This window comes from Corapipo altera, unplaced genomic scaffold, assembly GCF_003945725.1.
Source record: "Corapipo altera isolate COAL_440 unplaced genomic scaffold, ASM394572v1 0, whole genome shotgun sequence".
Lineage (NCBI taxonomy): Eukaryota > Metazoa > Chordata > Aves > Passeriformes > Pipridae > Corapipo > Corapipo altera.
In genome coordinates, this window is record NW_020884872.1 from 37,922,329 (window position 1) to 37,940,101 (window position 17,773).

The 17,773-nt window shown below is 36.4% G+C and overlaps 2 protein-coding genes across 3 annotated transcripts in view; one reads left to right on the plus strand and one right to left on the minus strand.

The window, feature by feature from the left end:
* Positions 1-6,688: 6,688 nt before the first annotated feature.
* METTL21C (methyltransferase like 21C) lies at positions 6,689-10,914 on the plus strand. The gene is made up of 4 exons (XM_027644426.1): positions 6,689-6,840; positions 8,148-8,290; positions 9,768-9,885; positions 10,403-10,914. Exons 1-4 carry the CDS (start codon positions 6,699-6,701, stop codon positions 10,795-10,797), a joined length of 798 nt encoding a protein of 265 aa, XP_027500227.1. The 5' UTR covers positions 6,689-6,698; the 3' UTR covers positions 10,798-10,914.
* Positions 10,915-11,157: 243 nt separating this feature from the next.
* Positions 11,158-17,773, minus strand: part of TPP2 (tripeptidyl peptidase 2) — a 54,363-nt gene continuing 47,747 nt past the window's right edge. For both annotated transcript variants that reach the window (XM_027644415.1, XM_027644405.1), the window contains 2 exons: positions 12,686-12,805; positions 11,158-12,057 (listed from right to left, as the gene is read on the minus strand). In XM_027644415.1, the coding sequence (XP_027500216.1) occupies positions 11,968-12,057; positions 12,686-12,805 (210 nt within the window). In that variant the 3' untranslated portion in view covers positions 11,158-11,967. The remainder of the gene's footprint in view (positions 12,058-12,685; positions 12,806-17,773) is intronic.

Sequence of the window (17,773 nt, forward strand, 5' to 3'; positions counted from 1 at the left end):
AACTCTGTAGGATTCAGGACCCTGAATGTTTTAATCAAGGACTTCAGGCACACACTGAACACATGAGACAATCTCTGAATTCCTAGAGTGGAAAAAACAATGTTCCTTTTCCATTGTTTTTTGGTTCCTGGTTTGTTTGCTTTTTTCCTTATAAATGCAAAAATCTCTTTGTGTTTTTGATTACAATGTGGTTTTGCAGAGGTATTTTTACATAGCTGTCTCTGGTGCCATTAAGATCTCTTTCCCAGGTGGTTAGAGGCTGTCTCTGTGTATTATGTTATACTTGTCAACACTGAATTTCATTTATCATATTATCACCTCTCATAACATGTCAAGAGATCCTTTCGGAACTCTGCAGCTTATTTTTGTTTTCACTGTCTTGAATAATTCTAAATTATTGTCATTACATTATTTTCTACATTTCCCATTAACTCTTAGGAATACACTCAGCAGCACAGCTGCTCCTGGTCATTGTAAACCTGATCATTTATTGCCTTCTTGCTGTTAAAAAATTATTAAAAAAAAGCATAATGACTCCTTATCCAAGCAAAGCTCAATTCCTGTAAAGATCTTAAGTTAGTGACCTTTGAAAAGGTTGTGGAAATTCACATATGCTGTAAACTGGAGGACCCTGAACTACATGTTTGTAGACACCGTCAAAGAACATATAAAACCTTCTTCCTTTCCCATCCTATACCTATTACTTATCAGCTAACACCAACACTGCCGTTCTTCTCAGTTTCCCTAACACAGATGTCAGACTCACTCGTTCCACGGTTCCCTAGATCCATCCAAAACCCCCTTAGATGTACACCTCACATTTGTATAATTTCCTATGCTTTGATATCAAGCCTACTTTCAGATGCAGGCACCATGCTCTGGTTCAGAGCTGGAAACTTTACTGCAGAATTCTGGGTAACTACCATCTGATCCTGGTGCTCTGCTACTATTAAATTCATTGACAAGTACATCTTTTAACTTTTCTGGTTTAACCCTGCCTTCTTCTGGTACAAATCTGGCAGGTTTCTTGCTCCTGATGGGTTAAATGACCATAACATTTTCCTACCTCTCTCTCTTGCAATTTTTCTAACTGAATTTTTAACAATTTTACATTATTTTACATTGAACTTGTTACCTTTAACAGCAAAGAAACTTTTAAATTTGTTTTAAATTTAAATCACTGTAATCTATAATCCAATATCATGAGTATAGTTTTACTCTGTCTGTACACTATTAGGTTTCATATAAGCGGGCTTAACCCCCCCCAAACCTACCCAAGCTACACAATTCATACTAAAAATAAATACATTCTAAAAATATTTGAAGTTTGCTTTACTTCATTGCATTTTTCAGCCTGTTGCATTTTGTCTTCCACCAATGGTCTAATTTTGTCTTCCATCAATGGCAAAATTCCCATGAGTGCTTTGAGAAACAGAAAAGCCAATTGAACAATCCAGAGCTTTGTGGAATTTGATGTTAATAATTGAAAATCACTCTTTTACACATAGATCTGAGGAGCTGTACCATCCTCAGCCTTACTGTTCATGGAAGTCAGGAGAAATTTTAATTCCATGGGGCTACCCCTCCAGACAACACACATTTTCAAAGTTAAAGAAGTGCTTGGAGATAGAGTGTAGAACAAGAAGTATTTTTAGAAATTACATAGTAAATCTTTGTCAACTAACACTACATTTCAGAGCATTAGTGTCGATTCCTTTATCAGTTAAAAAGGAAATCAGTTATAAAGAAATTAAGCCATGCCTGCATCAGTCATAAGCTGTAACACTGTCCATACAGTTGGCATCCTTTTTAAAAGAGATATAACACAGAGTAAGCCAGGTCCTCTGATTTAATTTAAAAAATAAACTGTTGATGTCCAGCATCAATCCCATTGCCAAAGCTTAGGACAGAACTTTGACAGCAGCACCAGTCTGAGCTACATTCACCCCTGGTGACAAATAAAATAAATATGACAGTGGGAACATGGCTGTTAAAAAGAATCACATCTTAACAAAAGCTATGGCAGTCATTCCAACAGCAGTACATTGGCTCCTTTATTTCCAATAACAGGACGTGGCTCGGTACCACTCATTTGCACTACTTGTAAAGTCAGGAGGGTCTGTGAAATGCAATGTTTATATCAACCTAATACAGTTAATATCTTAATACTAGCTCCCAAGTATAAATTAAAAAAGTATCTTTTAACTATAAACTTTCAGAGGAAATAAACTGGTGAACATCTGAATGTGTGTCTCCTATACTTGGTGTGACTACCAGAAACAGCGGCTAATGCGTGAAACAGCCACAATGACAGGAAAGGTTCATTTTTTCCCTCTGCCACTCTTCAGGAGAGCATTACCTGAATTCAAAAGCTCTTCATCCAAAAATGCAGATGCCTATAAATTGAGTTAAAAACCTACATTTCCTCTCACCTCCCCCATTTCTATTGCCAGCCTTCAGTTGTTCATTAATTAGCCAGGGGTTGTTTTCTAGCTTTATGACTTTCAAAATTGCTTTTAAATTTTTCTGTCTTCTAGTCAAATTTCTTTCCACAGAAACTTTTCCAAGAAGGAGAAAGGAGGGCAGAAGGGCAGCAAAGGAATAAATGCATATAAGTCTCTCAAATTCTTGAACCATGAAAGGAATACACATTTGGTTTATTTTCAACATCTAAAACATCCACCTGTTTTAAAAAAAGCAACTGCAAGATTTTCTGATGAAATTGGTATTTTCAGGTTTGCACTCTCTCTTTCAGTGGATATAATATCTCCTATGGTTATGACCTGCACTAAAGACAGTGGGAAAGTTGTTATTTCCTTAGGAATGTCAATTCCCCATACCCTCTGTGACTCAGGACAGGGGAGGGTACCCAGAGCTTCCCCAGCCAGACACTCAGCAGGGCAAGTAAGACTTGACCTTTTCCTGGCAGTAGGAGCTTCACAAACTTTTCTCTGCACTCGGGCTGCTGCCAAGTGGCCACACACGTTATTTATGCTCCAGTTTGCCCACAGTAAGTTGCTTGCTTGGTTCAGCTCTGCTGACTTAAGGCAAACACAGGGAACACTCCATCTGCAAAAACAGAACAAGAGGTTGGAGGAAACTGAAATTTTATTTCTGAAGGTTAGTATGCTTGGGACTTCAAAGTCTAAAAGAGTTTTCATTTTGTACTGCAAATGTGGAAGAGTTTAGTGTAACACAGTCAGTTCTTTGAGCGCTGCCTGGTAATGTTACTCTAAATAGCCTGCAATCCGACTGGCCAGAGAGGAGAGTTATTCTTTTCAGGTGCACGCCTGTATAAAAAAACTCTGGAGCATGTATCCACCCACAGGAAACTTCCCGTGCCCTGTCACATCAGGTACCCACACAGCTGCTCAGCTAACCTCATCTGGCATGCCTTTGTGTTCTCTGCTAACTAACAACAGAATTACCCTTGCCTGAATTCTTGTATTTCAGGTCAGCTCTGTTTGTCAACAGAATCCAGCTTTCCTAACCCTTTCTGTTTTGTGAGGATTGACTGTCACTGCTGGTTTTCAGTATTTGGGTCCATTTACCTTGTGGATTCAAACATCATATAAGTTTCTTATATTGATATTCCTAGCATTGACATTTTCTTTATTTCCTAGCATTTATATTGATTTTTTTTTAATGTAATGCATGATAACATGAGAAAATTGCATGAACCTTAAGAAACAGAGATGTTACTGTGTGGTAAGAGTCTATGGTTAAGCCCTGTCTTGCAAAGAACACACTGTAATTATATTTCCCATGTGAGCAAATGAAATTGGCTTTTGCCCAAATACTTCAGACTAAACCAGAGTACACTGTGCAACTTTGTGTAGAGATGAGAGAATCACATTTCAGCAGAATTGTGTTTACATTACCACTCAAGAATCTACTTTTTTTTTTTTTGCCACATAGCTAGATTTGAAAAGCTCTTTCTGAGCAATGGATTTCAACAGTTTAAGAGGCACAAAGTTTATTATTATAGGAGATAAACTGTGTTACATTAAGGTTTATCATCATCTTACAATTTGCCCTTAAATGTTTAACTACCTTGTTAATTCTATGTGGTATTGTCAAATAGATATAATTTTATGAATTATTCTTTCTTCCTTAGGTTTTGAAGAAATCAAATGTGATTTTGTAAGTTTTGTTCACAACAGCTTAAGGCTATTACTGAAGTCAATGCTGGTCTAAAAACTCTGAAAAAATTTAGATGATTATTTCCCAACAGGATCAATTTGGAAAAAAACTGACTGCTCACATTCAGAAAAAGCCAACACTTTCAAAGGGAACAGATTTTACTTGCAACATTATTAAATCAAAATTCTTTTAGAGATATATCGTTTTCAGTAAAATATGGAATAGAAAAATGTCAAAATAGTAAGAAATATTTTTTAGAATTCTAGAAGCACATCAACAACTCGACCATATTACATATAGGGGGTGTAAAAATGTAACCACCTATTTGCAAATAGCTTCTCAATACTCACTTGTGCCTGTAGTCTTCAGGTAGTTTGCCACTTAAAATGATAAAGCTGTGCATCAATAAGTCCAAGACACTAATATGCTTGGATTCTTGAATTCATATGACTAAAACTGTCCTGTAGTTTGTAGCTAAAAAAACAAGCCTTACTTTTAACTCCTATGAAATATATAACATAATAATTATGGCAATAGAATGTGTATATATATATATACACACACACACATATAAACTGCTTTCTGTTTAGCAAAAGTTACACCTATGACAAGATATTAATATAGCATCTTGAAGCCCCAGTGATAAACCAGAGCCCAGTGTGTTAGATGACATACAAATGCAGAGTGCCTAGTGTTTATCAACAAACTTGTATTTATTAAGCATGTTTTCAAACTGTTTTCTGGAATTCACCACTACCCACAGCTAACTGAAATTGTGGCCTGTTGCAGTAAGGACTCATTCAAGGAAGGAAAAAAATACAGAGGGATCACTTTCTGCCCAGACTGACAAATTACAGTTTACTCATTAAACAAGCCCTTCTGGTTTTATACATAGAAAAGTACTGGACAAGATAAAGTTTCCTCCTGCTGTTTAATTTCAGGATTGGCTTTTTCATTTATATAGCACAAATTTCATGCTACAAGACCCTTACAAAAAACCCCCACCAAAACAAACAAATAAAACACTCATCCCAAACTCCCCGAATATGACAATGTAGTGCTCTGCATGTTTAGCATGAAATGTTAAGAAGTAACCAACTGTTTTCTGGCTTTAGCCATCACCAGTTCTGACAGATTCTTCTCGTTTCATTATATACCTTCCCAATTGCCCAAGCCTTATTTTTCACAGAGATTTCCTAAAACATTAAAACATGATCAGATTTTATTCTAGCTCAAGGCATGAAGGAGGCATTGCTGAAAACTAGAAGTCTACTTGTGATTACATGAGAAACCACTGTTGTTGGAAGGAGGCACAATGCCATGTGTGACATGTGACCATGGATGAATTCACTCATCAGGGAATGCCGTAACTGCAGCATTAACTTCAGCCTCTTAAATACTGTCATCACATCTGAAATCACATGCAAAAAGTGCACAGGCAGAACTTGTTACTAGCCAGATGGGGGGCCTCTGAAGAAAAGAAAATCAAAATCTGCAGAAATCAATTTCCTTTAAAGCACTCTTTTCTGAAACAGTACAAAATTGCTGTCAAGACTGAGCAAATGCAGTGTCAGAGGAATTAGAGCCTAAATCCTATCCTTGTGAATAAACAGAGCAGCAATAAGGAATATATCAGGTATCAGTAAAACTGCAATAGTGTCAATATCATGTGCAAATAAACAACTCACACAAGTCAGCAGGCACTCTGCTCCTTAAAAAACTACCTGCAGGCATTGCTGAACTTTTTGGTCGCTGCCAAACATTTACCCCTTCTGGTCAGGATATCCACAACAGCCTCCTGCAGTATGATGCAACCCAAATTATACAACACTTAGTCTGCAGTGCCTGTGGCTGGAGAGAGCAAATATGCAGTCTCAAGAATGAACAGAATGGATAAATGTTTTCATCATGGATAAAAACATAGCTCACTCCAGCTGTCAGGTTATGTGGGAAGGGTGAGCTCGTACAGCCTCTGGCCAGAGCAGGTTACGAACCATTTTTTTTGCTCTTTACTGTGTATGTATACCTTATCTATTAACCTATCTATCTACACACAGATATATGCTGGTGCTTCACTGAATAAATTTCTAGTCAAGCAAGAAGTGTCACTGACATATTACTCCCCAAGCAAATTTAGATCCGGTCCTATTCCTGCTTTTATTGATGTTAGTTGGTATCAATCAGTTCCTTTTTAGGCTGGGTGCTGCCCTGTACACTGAGGATGCACAATCATTCACAACACACACAATTCTCCAAAAAGCCCTATGGATTCAAACTGCTCACTGCAATGATTTCCTGACTGCTATCTGCATACTCTGCAGTTCACTACATTTCAGAGTAATTCATTAAGCTGTTCTGCAAGAAAAGGCAGGGAAGAGAAGGCAACTGGATGCAAAGAGACAAAATCAAGAGCACTGGCTGCAGCAAATGAGGTGGCCAAAAGGCCACCAAAGTCCACCCAAACTACTCATGTCTTCTTCCAGTTATGTCTCATACAAAGAGAGTGCCTGCAAGACTTTACATTAGTTTTCCCCTTCTGTTTCAGCTCTTCTGCTATGATCTCTGCACAGCAGTCATCATTCCCCAACAAAATTCAAAGAGCAATGGACTGCCCATCTGAGGAAGAAGAAACCTGTGAAGAGCAGTGTGACTCTGAAAACTGCACTTGCAGCTCCATGCATGCAGAATCCAACACAGGTTTAATCCCATTTAAATTCTGCAATTGCTATGGCATGCTAGCAGTTCATATTTTGATTTTTGTCAGTCTTCAAATAGTAGATGTCACCATGTCACTTTTCCTTTTGACATCCAATTTTCCCATTTCTCCTTATGTTTGCATATATTATCAGATAAAATCTACAAAAAAATTAATATCTCCATAATTCAGATGTATATTTAAAAAGGTCTCTGAATTTTACTTGGACATCTAAGAATTATTTGTCAATTACAATCAGAGATATGATTATAATATGCATTAATTGGGCTGGCACTGTTGAAGCTGTGGTATTACAGATTTCAACAGGCTAAACTGCTCCAACAGCTACCAAGGATTCCTGGCAGGGAACAACTAAAATTCATGCTAGTCAGAGCAAAATTTTTCTTCGCAGTTAAGGTTAATTCTATGCATATCCTGCTAACAGGCCTCCAGCAACAGTACAGTCATTCAGATCGGTGTCCTTGTTTTCAGTGAGATCAGATAGAACAGTTCAGCACAGCTCTTCTGAAAAACCTCACCCATGAGCCTGCTTGCTATGATGAGACACACTAGCACTGCCATAGTACTGACTTGCTGAACCACGCTGTATGTCAACACATACTTAAAGAGCATCTTACAACTCTCCTTCTGTGGAAGGATGCTTAAAAAACAACCACTAAAAAGAGCTAGGTTTTCTTCGATGAAAGAGGTACATTCTAAACACTTCTTATCTAAAAAGACACTTGATGTTCTAGAGCTGTTGACCCCACAAATGAAATCTACAGTACACACACCTACATGCTATCTTCATACTCAATATGAACTATCTTACCCCAAATACAAGGCAACTTGGTCCTGAAAGTCTTCTAGCTGTAATTAGCAGAACTTTATATTTGATTTAGTAAATCGCCCACATGAACACTCAGAATGGTGGGAAATGACCATTGTTTCTTTCACTACCTGGTCAGCCAGAGTGTCTGCTTTTGGACAGCAGCTAGGCTTCACTGAAAGGGTGGTCAGGCACTGGAACAGGCTGCCCAGGGAAGTGATCAAATCACCATCTCCAGAAGTGTTTAAAAGATGTGTAGATGTGGCACTTGAGAACATGTTTTAGTGAGGAACACAGAGGTGCTGGGTTGGTTAAGGGTTAGATTAAACAATCTTCCAGATCTTTCCCAATCTTAATGATTCTGAAATTCAAGGCCAATGGCCTGACAGCTTTCTAGTCCGTGTGCCCACACACTATTTTTGCAAGACACTTTTTACCAAGTTGCATATAAAGACACCAATTTCAACTTTTCTCTCGCAGGCTCACCAGTAACTCTCAAAATACTGCAGAACTGGGTTCCTAGAGTTTCGCACTACTTCGATAAAGAGCACTATACATATGTTGGCCACCGAATCATCATTCAGGAGTCCATAGAACACTTTGGAGCCGTGGTATGGCCGGGGGTAAGTGCATGACATGGCAGAAAGCTGAAAGGACACAAGAGTAAACCATGATAGCAGTACACAAACATTAAGGAAGCTTTCTTAGATGATACTTCTGACAATGGAGGTTTCCCTACGCAGGACAAAGACCTTCAGCAGAAAGCTCTGCCTTAGGGTAATTTGCCAGATCACACCAAAAGGACTATGGCATTTAAGCATTTGTAAATTGGATGCAGGTATTGAAAAAAAGTCAGAAAGAGAACTCAAGAAGAAGCATTCAGCTTCCTTCATGTTTCCAATCAGTCACTGCTAGGAGGTAAGCAATCAGCAGTACAAAAAAGGAGGCTGAAAAAGAAAATTGTGAGAGATTAAATAAAGGAGGTTATAACAATTAAACATGCTTCCTTTAAAGAACAGGCTGGAACAGCTCCATTGCAGAACAGAAAACCACACTTGCAAACAGTTCTTCAATCTCTGCTTTCCCTGCTCTTAAAAACAGAATTTCACATGGACTGAGAAAACTGCCTTTGAGGGTCAATGATAAAGACATGAAAATTAGGATTTCAAAATTTTTCAGATCCACATTTATTTAAAAAGCTCACAAAAAAATGGCAGACAATTTCAAAACAATAGAAAGAAAGCGTATGTGTGGGTGAAACAGTATCTTATTTTGACATGTCCGATCATCAATTCGCACATTAATCAGGTGTCAGAATGCAGATGGTACAACTATCCAAGAAAATGGAGAGGTTGCACAAATTGGACTAGTGATTTATTAGCTGTCAGCTTTCTCAGAGCAAGTAGACAGTGTTGTATTATGAAAAGCACAAGAATTAAAATAGTAACACATCTCTAAAGAAGAGAAGCAAAACGGGGAAGACAGTTTCTTTGGCATCAGTTTATGTTGTTTATAAACAGCCCCTTTATATTCTATTGATAAGATCTTTACAAAGGCCTGATAAACAATATTTCCATACAGTGCTATTTCCTTTTTAAAGTTTATATGATTACCAAAGACAAGTGTCAAGTTGGTAAATAACAGATTTTTAATATTTCCTTTGCTAAAAAAAATTGAAACAAAAACAGGTTTTCCAAAAATCTCTGCTGAAGTCTGAATTTACTTGATAATAGCGATAATAAAGCATAACATTTACGATCATAAACCAAAACATTACTTTGTACATATTGTTAAATCTCATTTGGTGTTCTGACTGTATGGTTTACACTTTACCATTGTCTATCTTGAGCTGTCAGAAGACTCACATAGAAATGTGTAGCAAATCCATATCTCATAAAAGTAAATTAAAAATAAACCACTTTAATTTTTTTAATATAAAAAACCAGAACATCACAATTCTTTCCATATTGCATTTTTATGTTACACCCTTCAGTGTTTTTCATTGTACTAAAAAAACCAACACCTTTGCATAAAAACATCTAATGAATTTTTGTGCAACTTAGCTGTTACCCTCTTACGGATATGTGTTAACCGTTTTAGGCACTGGCTTTATCTCAATATCTGGAATCAAATCAAGAACAATTCAACCTCAAAGACAAAAAAGTTTTGGAAATTGGTGCTGGAACAGGCTTGCTTTCCATTGTGGCCTGTATCTTAGGTTGGTAAATTTGTATTTTCTTTTAGATTTTCTGTGAAAGATGATTTAGTCCTGCCACTGTCACTTTAAGGAAATGAAACAACAATTGAAATAAACTTTGTCACTGTTTGTTTGGTTTTTTTTAATGAAAATTATTGTAAAAAACTCTTTTGTTAACTACCCTAGTTACTGGCGAGGGGGAGGCTGGAGAAGTTATGTAGATAAAGTTTTATATATGTTTAACTACTTATCTATGAATTCTGCCATGTTTCAAGTGAAAGGATGAGAGGAAATGGCCTTTAAGTTAGGTGTTTATTTTTTTTACTGTAGAGTGGTTTAAGCATTGGAATAAGTTGCCGATGGAGGTGGTGTAGTCACCATCTCTGAAGTTTTCAAGAGGCATCTGGATGTGGTACTTGGGGAAATGGTTTAGGGGTGATTATGGCAGAGCTGGGTTCACAGTTGGACCAGATGATCTTGAAGGTCTCTTCCGACCTTGATGATTCTGTGAATTGAAACAAATTCATGTTTTCTTTAGGAGCTCATGTTACAGCTACCGATTTGCCTGAAGTTCTTGATAATCTCTCATATAATATTTCAAGAAATACACAAAACATGGATATGCACAAACCTGAAGTGAGAAAACTGGTATGGGGAGAAGGCCTCAACGAAGATTTTCCTGTATCAACTTACCATTATGATTTCATACTGGCAACTGATGTTGTGTACCATCATGCAGCTCTGGATTCCCTGCTAGCAACAATGGTGTATTTTTGTAAGCCAGGAACAGTATTACTATGGGCCAATAAATTCAGATTTACTACAGACTATGAATTTTTGGAAAAACTTTCCAATATATTTAACACAACTATTCTAGCAGAATTTCCAGAATCCAATGTCAAGTTGCTTAAAGCCACAGTAAGAGAAAATTAAAGAGAAAACTATCACTATTCTTGATTTAGTGGCAGGACCTCCAGTTTGGAATGCTTTGCAGGATTGTGTTGCACCTTATGTGCATTTACATTTCTAAAGTCGCAGTTGTATTTAAGTTTTGCATTGCAAGTATTGAAAAAACTAGCAAGGCAAAGGATACGGCAATTTGTCTCTGGTTGATACATATGACCTGTTCAAACAGACCAATTTCCCTTCACTGAAGGAACAATTTTCATAGCAGTAGTCAGTAACAAGGCTTTAACAAAAAGCACTGATCTTCTGGGCTGCACTGAACTTTTGTTTGTAAGGTGTTTTCTTTCAGCAAGTTTTTTTAATGTACTAATCCAGAAACCAATACAATTTTTAGCTTCAGTATTTTTATTAATTATAAAAATCTTTTAAAGTATCAGAGTGCACATAGTGTTTTTTTGATCTTCAGCTTTGCAAATTTATTCTGCTGTGGTTTATACTTTTAACATTAATAAACATATATGTATAGCTTTACAATATTCGATCAAGATGTAACTGTCTGGCACTTTTATACATGTATCAGCCTGTCCTTGATACTCAGCTTCCCACAGATTTTTGAGTTTGTCTGAAATCACCCCAAAATGAAGATTTACAAGAGCACCTATGCATCAGCAATTCAAAGTTAAACACCGTAACAGTTTGAGAGGTTGAATTTTTCTTAAAAAAAATTAAATGTAAACTCTTGCAAACAATACACGTTTCATTATTTTCGTCTAATAAGTAAGAGTTTAGCCACTCTTGAAGTAGCTTTAAGGCCTTCATACAACTGAAATTAAGATCAAACATGTTAAAATTCAGTTTACCGTAAAAAATACAGAACTTTTACAGGTTTGCAGTTAAAAGTAACAGTTCAGAACCTAACATGCATGCAGTAAGTTTTTCCAACCTGATTCCAAATCCTTGGTGTTGGCAGTTCTGGCACATCCATTGCCAGCAATGGGATGCACAATAAGGAAACTCCCTAATGATAGGAGTGAGGTTAACAGGTATTAACTGTACCCAGGTGCCTTTACTGATAAATACACACAATTTAATAATCAGCATCCAGTAATGAAAACATGCGTTCGAATAAAAAGTCAAACTTATCTTTTCCTATCCTGCCCCATATAAAATCATTTTAATTTTACAACTGTTGATTTTCTAGAATACGCAATAATCAGGTGGATACATGACAGGAAGCCAATTCTCAGTGAAAGTTGCACAATGAGTCCATCCAAGCAACTTCATTAGCTGAAGAAAAAAAACAGACATTAAAAAAAGAGTCATTCTTTTTAACATCTAAATCTAAACAAACACTGCACAGATATCAACATCTTACTAAAAATGTCAGTTATAGAAAGATAACAGATTGGAGAACAGTGATTTTTGAATTCCTTAGTCCTGAAAGGGGGAAACTTCTGGCCCCCCCATATGATCCACAGTCTTTTAACTTAACGCACAAAAATCTTGCCCTAGGAACTACCGTAATTTCCATTAATTCACCACCTATATTCTACTAACAGTAATTATGATTAATAATAGTAAAAAATAATAGTGGTTAAACAGCAACATAACAGGATTTTAAATATGCAGATATCTTTGGCTAAGCTGTCTACCTCCTTTATGTCCCAAAGGAAGTTCCAGAAAGTAAATCTGCTAAAAATGACAGTTACTCACAAACGCGTTATTTTAGAAAAAGAAAGAAGAAATCACTATCAAAAATGGAGGGCAAGCTACCAAAGCCTGGATAAAGATAAAATGTTCCATTTAGTGGTTTCTAAAATGTAAAAAGTATCAAAAATTCCAAAAGACTTATATCTTGCTCTTAAAAGTTTACTCAGTATGAACATAGTCCATTACTTGACCAAATACTGCTTACCTGAATGCAGTTTTTCAAGTTGTCCTTTGTTGGTTTTTCTTCTGCAAGTTTTGTGGCAAACTTGAGACCTCTCCCGTACATTTTATTTACCAATGCATGCTTATAGGCAAAAGTCAAAACCTACAATGCAAATTAAAAAAAAACAAAACAAGTTAAGTATATCTTACAAGGTTTGACAGTAATAGCAAATTCTGTTCAGGTAGAAGAAGTGATTCAAAATAAAACATTTACAGAAGATAGCTTTTTCTTTGCAGTAAAACAGATGATTCACAGTAGTAGTTATAAACATGAAGTTCCTAGAGACTATTTCTGACTTCACGAACATATTTGACTTCAGAACATCTTATGTAACACAGATGTCACTATTCTAATTTTTCATTTATCACATTTCTAGCTTCTTTGGATTTTCATTCTCTAGAGGCAACTGTATGGTATATTAAAAAAAAAAAAAATTAAACAAAAAAATCAAGAACCAGGCAGGTATATCTTCAACCCACAGAAGCAAAGACCCAACTGAGAATTTTGATTCCTAGGTAGTCACTAACTTACTGCAGAAAAAAGTATGAATGTACATAGTGAATGATATATATACAGACACAGACAGAGAAATGCACATTATTATAAAAAAGCAATGAAGACAGGTAAGCATGAAGACAAGCCTCCGGTTTTAGGTGAGCTCCTTACTACTGGTAATTTCTTAAGAAGAGATCATAAAAAAAAAAGCTTTCTCTTGATAACACTAACTAAAGAGCCAGTTGACAGTCCTTATCAATGCAGTAACTCACATAAGCAAACCAATGTGTCTCCTTGAGCGCTAATGTGAAATAAATCAGGTTCTTAACACCAAACACTGATGGCATTCAGGGTGCTGCAAGATAGTTCATACCATTTCACCAGCTACAGCGCTAAAAATTAGAGCAATCAAGACACTTATCTTTTATTCCCTTTGGAATACTCATAGCAAATAGGTATTTTTTATATTTTGCTGAAAAGTGACATAGCAGTAAAGTTGGTGAATATGCTGGTGTGCCTGTTGTTGGTAGTGCTTATGAAATCTTGTATTAGAGTTTGCCATTCATTTCCCCTCATTCATTACAATATTTGTCCTTCCCTCTGACTCCACAATAAAAGTTAAATTTTCCCACTTAAATTATCCCATTAAGAAAAGCTAACAAAAACTCTTACAGGATATTTGGAAATATGCTTTGCATTACAGCATAAAAAAAATAAATATATCTCAAGAATATAAACATTAAGGAACCAGAGACCTGAATCTTGCAAGGACTGAGGAACCTGTCTAATTTTAGCAGCCTGAACACTTTCATTTAGTGTTAATCACATGCACAAGTCTTTGCAGGATCAATATTTAAAGGACAGGTAAAAAAGAAATAACAAGCTCAATTATCAAGCAAGTAAAGGTGCAATTTTGAAGCTCCAAAATACTATGTCAAGTACTCAGTTCCTCATTCTTCTTCTTCTATCTTCAGGTACTTATTTTGATGTGTTGAAGTACTCAATCTGTTGTAGCTTAAAACACACACATATATGCAACAATGAGCATACAGCACCATTCACAGATACGATTTTCCAAATATTGCTATTGGAAAAACACTTTGCCATGCTGCGTTCTCAATCCAATTATTCTGGATATTTTCCTAAAGCAAAACACATTAGCAAACATTTCTGAATAACCTCTCAGTGGATCCATTAGCATTTAGTTGGCTAAACTAAACTTAAAAAAAAAAATTCCCTTCTGTAAAAGATGATAGAACCACAAAACAAAAAACAAACAAACAAAATAAAATCAAATGAAAAATGCATTGGAGCTCTCAGTAAATATAACATATTGGAGGCTAACCAGAAATAATGTCACTGCTCTATTAAGAAAGCTCTTACCTGACCCTCTAAGTTTTGAATGGTTATTGAACATCAGTGATAAAGGCAGGAGGAAAGCCACTTGACAGCATTTCTTTCGTAACAGGGCTTCCTAGAGTTTTTGTGGCAAGAAAACAAAGCATTTTACGAAACACCCTTGTTCTGGCCAAATAAAAGTTTGGGTATTTCTAAATGAGAAAAAGGTTCTCTGCTGGACCAAAAGGTTGAAAACAATGCTCCAAGAGCTCTTGATAAAAGACAATTTCTGTTGTAGTGCTTGGAAAAAACCCCTCAATCAACCGTATACAAGTTCAGTAAAACTACTAAAAATTCATTAGCACTTTAGAAGTTAAGAACAATCCATGAATTGCTTTAAGATCGGAACTGGTTTACAAACAAAAGATATTAAGATATTTTACAACTTGTACACATATTGGTCAAATTAAGCCTTATAATTATTGCAAGTTTTATAAGGTCACAGAAGTAAAGATTATGGTTCCCTGATGTGTGTAAACAAAATGTAAACTGGAATGCTATTAAGATATAAAACAAAAAACAGCTGCTATATGAATGTATAAAACCAGCAAAGAAACCAATTTGTAGTATCCAAAAGCAAATTTCTAGGTGAAAGAAGAGGAATTAATTCAAAGTATATTAATATTATTTCATAATTGCAATAAATACAATTAGGGCTAGCTTTTGCATCACAAGTGATACGGCCCAGAGATTGTACAAAGAGCAATAAAAAGGGTAGTAAGAAAAGGCAACGCATACTTCTAGGATACCGAGGGGAGGAAAACAAAGATATCACTCTTAGATACTTTATTCCCCAAGCTAACGGCCTGGAATACTCCATGTGCTAGGAGTCAGACCCATGAAAATGGTTGAACATCTGACTCCTAATTAGCTGCCTAACTTGCTATTGGCTATAAAGATGTTTAGGAGAGTAAAATGCTGAAACAATTTCTCCTAAAACATTTGTAGGGCTGAAATATTTAAAAACCTGAAAACACTCTTGGAAAAGTGTTTGAATCCAGCTACACTAAACTACCTAAAAAATCTGTTCTAGTGTCCTAATGTTGTTACCTATGAAAACAGATTTGTATAATCAATTACTTCATTATTTAAGTAGTTGATTAAAATATATCTACATGTACAAATCATTAAAATACTAGATTAAACAATATAATGTGTAGGTAACATACTGCAACTACTTATTAAGAACACTGAGGTTATAATGTTTACAATTCCCAGCAAACAAGCTTTTTCAGGTAATAAACTATGGTAATTAAATTCTATTGACTGCCCTATCACAGATTAAATTATTATTCATATAAAAAAATTGACTCATATTTTCAAGAGAGGGAAGGCAGTTAAGGGAATCAAGTATCCAGCAGCAAGTTTTTGGCAGTGACTGAATACAATCAGCTGGAAGAGACAGCTGCATCTAATGGTACAGACTACTACGAAAAATAATGCAGGCTAAAGATGTTTAAAGGACAAGATGGAAAAGTCTGCACCTTTTACTTGTTTTTAAACTTATTTTTAAATGTGACTTTAGGTTTGTCCCCAACAGCTAGTAAAGGTTGAGGGGCATTAAATTATGCAGACTGGTCATTCCCATTAGCAAACATCCTACTACTCTCCTGTAGCAGCTTTGTTTAAAACTGAGGATTTTGGCCTACAAAACTTAAAGCTATGTTCTAGGTAAAAGAAAACCTGCACAACTTATATTCCATTACTGAAGACCCTACAGTGCTGTCATAAACATGTCAGCATAAGCAATCAAATGCTGCATAAAGCTGTCTCAACTAAAGTTTACTTGAAATGCTCTTGTGTACACAGGGGACATAAATATTTTCTTTCATGTTTCATTTAAAATGAACCTTCAGAGAAGAGCTGAAAGTGTGAACAAATGCACTTACTATCAAAAGGAAATTCATTTCCCTACACATTTGCTACAATACAGGGAACAAGCACGACATTTCCATGAAAAACAGGCAATTCAAGGAAACCAACAAATGCCCTGTGGCCACACAGGTGCAACATCTGCAGAGTAGAGATGAAATAAGTGACAGCACTTGGTTTACTAGAGGGTGAGCAGAAGCACACAGAAAAGTGATGACATTCCTGATTCATCTCTTTGTTTTCAAAAATTTACTTAGCCTTTTAATTACTGACATCTAGATGTAATTTGATGGGTAGAAAGCTTAGAACTAAAAACACTTAAAGCAATGTTTCTATCTAAAGCTCTCTATATATACTTGAATGATCAATGCAGTATTCAAAAGCCTTATTTCCATGCTTTCTCATCCAGCTGTTCCATCTTTCAAATGCCATGACCACATTTTAATTTACTACACGCTGCTTTAGAATAAGCTGGCTGCTTCTTGAGGATTCTCACTGAAGGACATTCATACAAAGTCTGTCTCCTGTCTGACTTGACTACACTCTACCCTTCCTTCTCTTTCATTTCTGTGCTGGTTTTGGTTGAGCTAATTTTCTTCATAGTAGCTGGTATGGGGCCCTGTTTTTGATTTGTGCTGGAAACAGGGCTGATAACACAGGGAATGTTTTAGTCATTGCTGAGTAGCACTTGCACGGAGTCAAGGCCTCTCACCCCACCTCACCAGTGAGCAGGCTGGGGATGCACAAAGAGTTGGGAGGGAACACAACCAGGACAGCTGACCCCAACTGACCACAGGGATATCCCACACTGTATGGTGTCATGCTCAGCATATAAAGCTGGGAGAAGAAGGAGGAACGGGGGAGATTTGGAGTGATGGCATTTGATTTCCCAAGTCACAGTTACATATGAGGGAGCCTGTCTTTCCTGGAGATGTCTGAACACCTGCCCTCCCATGGGTAGTGGCAAACGAATTCCTTGTTTTGTTTTGCTTGTGTGCGTGGCTTTTGCTTTACCTGTTGAACTGTCGTTATCTCACCCTGAAAGTTCTCACTTTTACTCTTCCAGTTTTCTCCCTCATTCCACCCCAGGGGAATGAGCAAGTAGCTCTGTAGCTCTCCTGACCATCAATCAGTTTAGATTTCAAATTGAGTAGTAAAACCAAGAGGAAAAAGAAGACAAACATACTACATAAACAGAATGGAAGTAATTTCCATATGAAATGCTACAAAAATGTAAAACAGTTTTGTTGGCTTTTCAGTAGCAATTTAACAATACAGCAGCATAAATTTTCAGAGCAAAATCTG

What these genes read in the sequence shown, in the direction of transcription:
- METTL21C (XM_027644426.1), top strand. Translation starts at nt 6,699, where the DNA reads ATGATCTCTGCACAGCAGTCATCATTCCCCAACAAAATTCAAAGAGCA. An exon ending in GCATGCAGAATCCAACACAG is followed by an intron (nt 6,841 to 8,147) that starts GTTTAATCCCAT and finishes TTTCTCTCGCAG; the next exon opens with GCTCACCAGTAACTCTCAAA. An exon ending in CATTGTGGCCTGTATCTTAG is followed by an intron (nt 9,886 to 10,402) that starts GTTGGTAAATTT and finishes TGTTTTCTTTAG; the next exon opens with GAGCTCATGTTACAGCTACC.